The sequence below is a fragment of the Impatiens glandulifera genome, chromosome 6 (genome assembly GCF_907164915.1).
Source record: "Impatiens glandulifera chromosome 6, dImpGla2.1, whole genome shotgun sequence".
In the NCBI taxonomy this organism is placed as follows: domain Eukaryota; kingdom Viridiplantae; phylum Streptophyta; class Magnoliopsida; order Ericales; family Balsaminaceae; genus Impatiens; species Impatiens glandulifera.
In genome coordinates, this window is record NC_061867.1 from 4,309,309 (window position 1) to 4,317,809 (window position 8,501).

The window sequence follows — 8,501 nt, forward strand, 5'->3', positions numbered from 1 at the left end:
TTTTAATTAATTATAATAAAATAATAAGTGTTTATTATATATTTTAAAAATATAAATACATATATTTAAATAATTAATAATATAAAAAATATAATGTTTGTAATTTATATTTGTTAAAAGAGAGTTTAATTAATTATAAAAAGAATTGAACTTATTTTTAATTTAAATAAATCAAAATTGTTTGATTAATTTTTTTTTTAAAATGAGCATAAGGATAACATTGTGTGTCAATTTTAATAAAAAAGATAATCCATCTACTTAATAAACAAAATATATAATAATCTTAGCAATCCAATAATTAATAAAAGTTTATAAATAATAATTAAATTTAATTATATTAAAATATTTAATATTTATAATATATTTAAATAATTAATAATATAAGAAGTTGAATATATATAACTTATATTTTATATTTGTTAAGAAGGAGTTTAATTAATTTGGAAAGGAATTAAACTTTATTATATTAATTTATTTTTTATTTTAATAATAAATATAAATTAATAAAATTAATATTTCAAATTTATTTGAAATTAAATAGTATAATAATAATTTATTTAAATATATATATAATCAATCTCAATAATTAATCAATTTTGAAAATAAAATTTTAATTGAAATATATTACAATAATAATAATAAGTATTTATTTGATATTTTAAAATATAAATACTATATATATCATTAATCAATTTTAAGAATAAAAATTAATTTAATTATATATTTTAAAAATACAAATATTTAGAAAATTAATAATATAAGAGAATAAAAATTAATTTAATTATATATTTTAAAAATAAAAATACAAATATTTAGAAAATTAATAATATAAGAGGTTGAATATCTATAATTTATATTTGTAAAAAGTGGGATTAATTAATTAAGGAAAAAATTGACTTTTTTTTTTTTATTAACTTATTTCTATAATTTTATTTTAATAATAATTATAAATAAATGAAATTAATATTTTAAAAAATAAACATTAATATTAAAATAATAATTCATTCATATATATAATCAATCTCAAAAATTAATAAATTATAAAAATAAAAATTTAATTAAAAAAATATTACAATAATAAATATTTATTAAAAATTTTAAAACAAATAATATAATATATATATATATATATATATATATATATATATATATATATTTGAATAGCTAATAATATATATGAATAAAGCATTATAAATCAGCATTATTCATATATATAATCAACCTCATTAATTAATAAATTTTAAAACTAAAATTTAATAAAATATATTAAAATAAAAATGTATTCACTAGATATTTTTAAAAAAACAAATAATATATATCATTAACAAATTTTAAGAATAAAAATTGATTTAATTATATTAAAATATTAAGTATTTATTATATATTTTAAAAATACAAATATATATATAATTGTGAATATCTATAATTTATATTTATTAAAAGAGAGTTTAATTAATTACTAAAGAAATTAAACTTTTTTATATTAATTTATTTCTTTATTTTTTATTTAATAATAAATAAAATTATTATTTTAAAATTTAATTAAAACAAAATATTAAAAATTCTAGTACAGTAATAATTCATATTATTTATATATAATAAATCTCAAAAATTAATAAATTTTAAAAATAAAATATTATGATTTTGTTTGTTTTAGATTATATTTATCTAAATAATTATATTATTACACATTTCAAAACTATAATTTTATATGTAATAGAATATACATATATATAAATGAAATAAAAAATTATACCAAATAAATCAATAATAATAAAAAGTTATTAAAACTTCAAAATAAATTAACATGCATTTTTAATTTTATTGCTCATTTGTGCCATATATATTCTTGATATTTTATTTTAATTCTTTAACAAATAAAAAATAAGATAAATTCTAGATATTTTGGTTTTATTTATAAATAATTCAAAATTAATTATTTTAGAAATTAACTTATACAAATTTTTTCAAACTAATTATTTATTTTAATTATTTATATTTGTATTTATCAAATTCAAATTTAATGAATTAAATTGAGTTTATTGATTATATCAATAGGTTTTAACACACAACCTTACCTTACTTGATAAAAGATTAAATTGAGGACATAAAAATTTTTAAAATCTCCACTTTATTTTGTTTATTTTATATTATAATTATATTAATATTACACATTTCTAAACTATAATTTTGTATGTAATAGAAATTATAGAATATATATATATATATAAATGAAATAAAAATTTATACCAAATAAAACAAATCAAACAATAATAATAAAAAGTTATTAATTTATTTTTTTATTTTAATAATAATATAAATAAATTAATTAAATTAATAATAAAATTGTATTCTTTTCAATCATTTATCCCTATAATTAATTAATGAAATATATAATTAATCAAATTTAAAAAATAATTTTTTTTAATTAATTATAATAAAATAATAATTATTTATTATATATTTTAAAATTTTAAATACATATATTTAAATAATTAATAATATAAGAAATTTAATATTTGTAATTTATATTTGTTAAAAGATAGTTTAATTAATTATGAAAATAATTAAACTTATTTTTATATTAACTTATTTTCTTTCTAATAATAAATTAAATTAATAAAAACAAACTTTTCTCTCATTTATACATGTAATTATTAAATGATATGTATAATTAATATTAACAATATAATAATTAATAAAATTTAAAAATAAAAAGTATTTTAATTATATTTTAATAATAGGTGTTTATTATCTGTAATTTATATTTGTAAAAAGTGGGATTAATTAATTAGGGAAGAAATTGACTTTTTTATTAACTTATTTCTATAATTTTATTTTAATAATAATAAATAAATGAAATTAATATTTTAAAAAATCAACATTAATATTAAAATAATAATTCATTCATATATATATATAATCAATCTAAAAATTAATAAATTTTAAAAATAAAAATTTATTTAAAAAATATTACAATAATAAGTATTTATTAGACATTTTAAAAACAAATAATATCATATTATATATATATATATATATATTTGAATAATTAATAATATAAAATTTTGAAGTCTTATTTAATTAAAATAACATTATAAATCAGCATTATTCGTTTAAATATATATATATATATATAATCAACCTCATTAATTAATAAATTTTAAAATTAAAATTTAATAAAATATATTAAAATAAAAATGTATTCACTACATATTTTAAAAAAAAAACAAATAATATATATATATATATCATTAATAAATTTTAAGAATAAAAATTTATTTAATTATATTAAAATAATATGTATTTATTATATATTTTAAAAATACAAAAAAAAATATATATATATATATAATTTATATATAATTGTGAATCTCTATAATTTATATTTGTTAAGAGAGAGTTTAATTAATTACAAAAGAAATTAAACTTTTTATAATAATTTATTTCTTTATTTTTTATTTAATAATAAATATAAATAAATAAAATTATTATTTTAAAATTTAATTAAAAAAAAAATATTAAACAGTAATAATTAATATATTATATATATATAATCAATCTCAAAAATTAATAAATTTTAAAATTAAAATATTATGATTTTGTTTGTTGTAGATTATATTTATCTAAATAATTATGTTATTCTTGATATTCTGTAACAAATAAAATACAAGATAAATTCGAAATATTTTATAATTTATGTTTTATTTAAAAATAATTCAAATTTTAATTATTTTAGAAACTGATAAAGTATTAAATAAATAAGTTATTTATCTCTTATTAATTAATTAGACTAAATATAATAACCAATTCATATATTTTCTTAATTTAGTTATTTCTCTATTACTATTATAAATAAATAAACTATTGTAAAGATTATTTATTCAATCAATAATATTAATTCAATCTTTCTCGAACTCAATCATATAGTTCTTGTTTATTTTATCCATTCAAGAAATCTAACTTGTAATCATCCACAAAATGTACAAAATAACGACAACCATTAGATGAAAATTCACGTGGATATATCCGCTAAAGAAAAAGTCGGATGTCTTGAATACGTTTATCAACTTTCTTCGACTTGTTGAAAATTTATTTAGTCGTAAAATCAAAATATTGCAAATTGATTGGGGAGGAGAATATAGAAATTTCAAATCATTAACAGATAATCATGGTATTTTACATCGTTTATCTTGCCCACATACTAGTGAGCAAAATGGCATTGCTGAACGAAAAATTCGTCATATTACGGAAACTGGTCTCACTTTATTGGCTCATGCATCTATGCCACTACATTATTGGAGTGAAGCTTTTGAAACAGTCACATATTTAGTACTGAATCTGAATACCGTGCTCTTGCATATACAACTGCTGATCTTTTTTGGATTCAATCTCTACTTAGTGAACTTCGAGTTTCACTTTCTTCTTCCCCGGTTCTATAGTGTGATAATATTAGTGTCGCATTCTTATCAGCAAACCCGGTATTTCATGCTCGCACAAAACATATTGAAATCGATTTTCACTTTGTTCGGGAAAAAAAGTTGCTCGTAAACAACTACTCATTTAGTATATTCCTTCTGAAGATCAAGTGGCTAATATCTTCACTAAATGTCTTTCTTCTCATCGATTTGCTCTTTTACGTAGCAAGCTCACGGTTTGTGCCTCACCTTTTCGCTTGAAGGGGATGATAAAGTATTAAATAAATAAGAGAAATTATTTATTTATCTTTTATTAATTAGACTAAATATAATAACCGATTCATATATTTTTTCATATTTCTCTATTACTATTATATATTATAAATAAATAAACTATTATAAAGATTATTCATTTAATCAATAATATTAATTCAATCTTTCTCTTAAATAATTAATTAGAGAATGATTACATTCATAACATTCATGAATGGATTTTTTTTTTCTTTTTATATGTATCCTTGAGTAAAGTGTTGAAAACCTTAATTTTAATAATAATTCACATATTAGATACTGAATATTGTCCTAAGTTGGTGTTTTCAGAAAAAGCCGTAAATATATAAATGAATAGCAGAAGAAGAAGAGTCAAATAGAAGGTACTAACAAAAATAATAATAATAATTATTATTATTATTATATTCATCCATTATTAATTATCTTGTAATTTCTTCTTGCAGTAATAATATAAAGGAGTGAAGACAAATAATAATATTTATTTCTTAATTCTTATTTGATTGTTTTCACTACAAATACATTATATCTTAACTCCATTTTAATTAATATAAAAAAATAACAATTTTGATCACAATAGTTATTTTTAATATATATTTACCTAAACTCTTTAGTTAAGAGAATTTTAATCCCTCATTGAACTATTAAAAATATAACATTGATACATCAATAGTATATAATAGAATTATTGCGTTTTGAATTGATTTTTCATACTCAATCTGATTTATTTTGGTTTGATTCATTAACATTTTTATTATTATTGTTTATGTTTTACTTATAAATGTGTTAAGAATATATATACTTAAACATTAATTGTCTGTCAACATATATAAATTTAAGTCGATTAAATAGACAAAATCAATAAAAACACGAGTGATTACATAATCACCAAACACAACGACATAAACAATTGGGAATTTTCGGAAAGAAACTATTTCAAAACACTTTATTATATTTAAGGATCTATGCATGAAAACACTACTTTTATGTATTAGATCCTCTAAACCTCAAATATCAAACACAAATTTTGATGATATAACTATAGCCACTATATTCTAATTCATCCAAAGTTATTCATAATATTTGAAAATTAATAATATTCTGACTACAATTACAAACAATTACATATTTATTTATGTAAATAAATCATTAATTCATAAACACACCTTATTTAAGCCCATGAATTATCAAAAGCAGCCAAAGTTATAGCATGAGAAAATTCAGAAAAGCTAATCCTTCCATCACCATCAGTGTCAGCTTCCTTAATCATCCCAGTAAGTTCTTCAGCTGTAAGAGCATGACCTAATTTAGCCATAGAATGCGCAAGTTCTGCAGCCGTTATAAATCCATTACCATCTCGATCGAACATCCTGAATAGCTGCTGCAATTGTTCTTCCGTGTAAGGCGATTTCTCGGGTAAAAGCTCTGGTGCCACTAGAGCAACAAATTCCGAGAATTCAACTAGACCGTTGCTATTCGTATCCGCCCTTTGAATTAAGGTTTCGAGTTGATCAGGGCTAGGTTTCAGACCGAGTGAACGTAACAGCGAACCGAGTTCTAATTGCGTTAGACTTCCGTCATTGTTTCGATCAAATGATCGAAAAATCTCTCGAAGTTCTGCTAATTGCTCGTCATCTAACTTTGCAGGTTCCTTGTTATTCATATTATTCGATGGATCTACAAATCGGATGATAATGATGATGATGATCGGATGAGGAAGAAGAAGATCTGGGAAATGACTTTTTGGAGTTGAGTATATTGATGATCATGATCATCATATATAAATTTAATTTTTAATTTTTATTTATTTTTGGTTAAATAATGAGGTCAACTAACAAACACTAGTAATAAGAGCCAATCACTAGCGGCAAAATTGGCGCCAAGTCCGTGATTAAACAAACCTAACTGCCGGCCACGGGAAGGCAGTGTTTGGATTCATTTTTATTCATTATTTTATTATTTTGTTTTTAATTGATGGGCTATTGTGGGCCGGTTAACAGAGTCTCTTATATTCCAAATGTGAAGTTTGGATTGGGCTTTGCCATCTGTTTAGCGTTTTATATAATAGTTAAATCCGATATTATTTGTCCAATTCATATTAAAGTCAAATTATATTTATTTAATGGTAATTTAAAATATTATATTATTAAGATGGATTGAATTTGGTTAATTTAATATATTTTTATTTAATCTAATTATTTGATTTTTTATTTGTTATACTATTTAATATTTTTAATTATAAAAAAAATATTAAATTTTAATGTTATAATTAATTTTTTCTAGTTTTAATATTATTTTTTATTTTATTTTTTTACTAAAACCTCTAATTCGTTATGAATATTTTAATTAAAAAAATTTGAATCTAAAAAAAGAATTGGTGGAGAAATAAGTAAAAATATATATATATATATTAGATTAAGGTGAAATATAATTTTGAGAAAAACAGTTAGAATATTATTTTTATTTGGATTGTTCAGATAATTTGAATAATCATAATTCAAAGTGATTCAATCTCAATTCAATTCGAAATATACATTCTTAATTAATATTTCGGATTCGGATTTGATTCACCCTACCTATAATTTAAAAATAAGTTATTAATTATTCAAATAAATGAAAGAGAAGTGATAGGAGAAGGGAAGGGAATGGGAAAGTGAATAATGTGGCATCACCGTGAAAAAAAATAGTGAGAGGAAAGAGATTAAACAGAAAATTTATTTAATTTTTTCAAGTCAATCAAATTGCGTCACGTCATCCCCTCTTCCGTTTTGAATTTTGATTCTAGATTAATTTTATAATGTATGTTTCTCTTTTAGAATGCGACTAATTAATGTGGGTTAAGTACATAGTCGTAAATATACTAAACCAATTAACTACACGAACGAAACTTGTTATCTCACGAGTTAAAACTCAAGTCTTTAGAGAGACTGATAAGGCCGATCTAAGAGTAATATAACATAAACATTTACATAGATCCCACCTTATAGGGTTTTACAAAAACAAAATGTATTTTTTTGTTCAAGTTTGAATATTAGACTTATAGTCAACTTACTATCAAGGAAGAAAATTAATCAACTATGTTAAATAAATTATATTATTAATATATTATACATTTCTATATTATTTTTAAAGGTATTAAATTTTTTAATAAAATTAGAAGTTGCATAGGCACTCATAAATATTTAAGCTTTGGGATCAGCCCTGAAGGCTCTTGTTCCTGCTAGGCTAGGAGAATTCGAGACCTTGTATATATGAATCAATATGGTATGAAGTTAGAAGTTTACGAGAAATAATTGTTGTAACGATTTATCTTGATTTTTTTTAGCATCAATTAAAAGAGAATTTAAATGTAAGATTTGGAGTTGGTTTCATTTTGCTGATCATATGCCAATAAAAATGTTAACTAATTAGGGGGTTAAATTGGGTAAGTTTCGGTCCTAGATAATACCAGCCCATTAAAAAATAATTAGTAAATCTATCAATCCTATAGGTCCATATTAATCAAATACCATATAAATATATGTTTTTTTTTATAATTTTGCTATCAATAAGATTTCTATCATTTAAATATTAAAATAATTCATATATATTTATTAAGTGAAAATAACTCATTAATGTGAAATATTTGTTAAACCACTTTGGCCCAACAAACAAAAAATATGAATTAACCAGGTTTTATCTTAATATAAAATATACATGATGGGAATGTTCTCTTCTAACTTTCGATGGATGATACCTTAATTAATATTGTATTTTTACGATGAAATAATGACTTTTTTCACTTTATGATTTATT

The 8,501-nt window shown here is 19.1% G+C and overlaps 1 protein-coding gene across 1 annotated transcript; it reads right to left on the reverse strand.

Annotated features, from left to right (window-relative positions):
* Positions 1-5,764: 5,764 nt before the first annotated feature.
* Positions 5,765-6,465, reverse strand: LOC124942761 (probable calcium-binding protein CML11). The gene has a single exon (XM_047483316.1). The coding sequence runs from the start codon at positions 6,367-6,369 to the stop codon at positions 5,878-5,880; it is 492 nt and encodes a 163-aa protein (XP_047339272.1). The 5' UTR covers positions 6,370-6,465; the 3' UTR covers positions 5,765-5,877.
* Positions 6,466-8,501: the final 2,036 nt, after the last annotated feature.

Bases quoted from the DNA above. Each gene is read 5' to 3' on its own strand.
- LOC124942761 (XM_047483316.1), bottom strand. From the start codon at position 6,369: ATGAATAACAAGGAACCTGCAAAGTTAGATGACGAGCAATTAGCAGAA.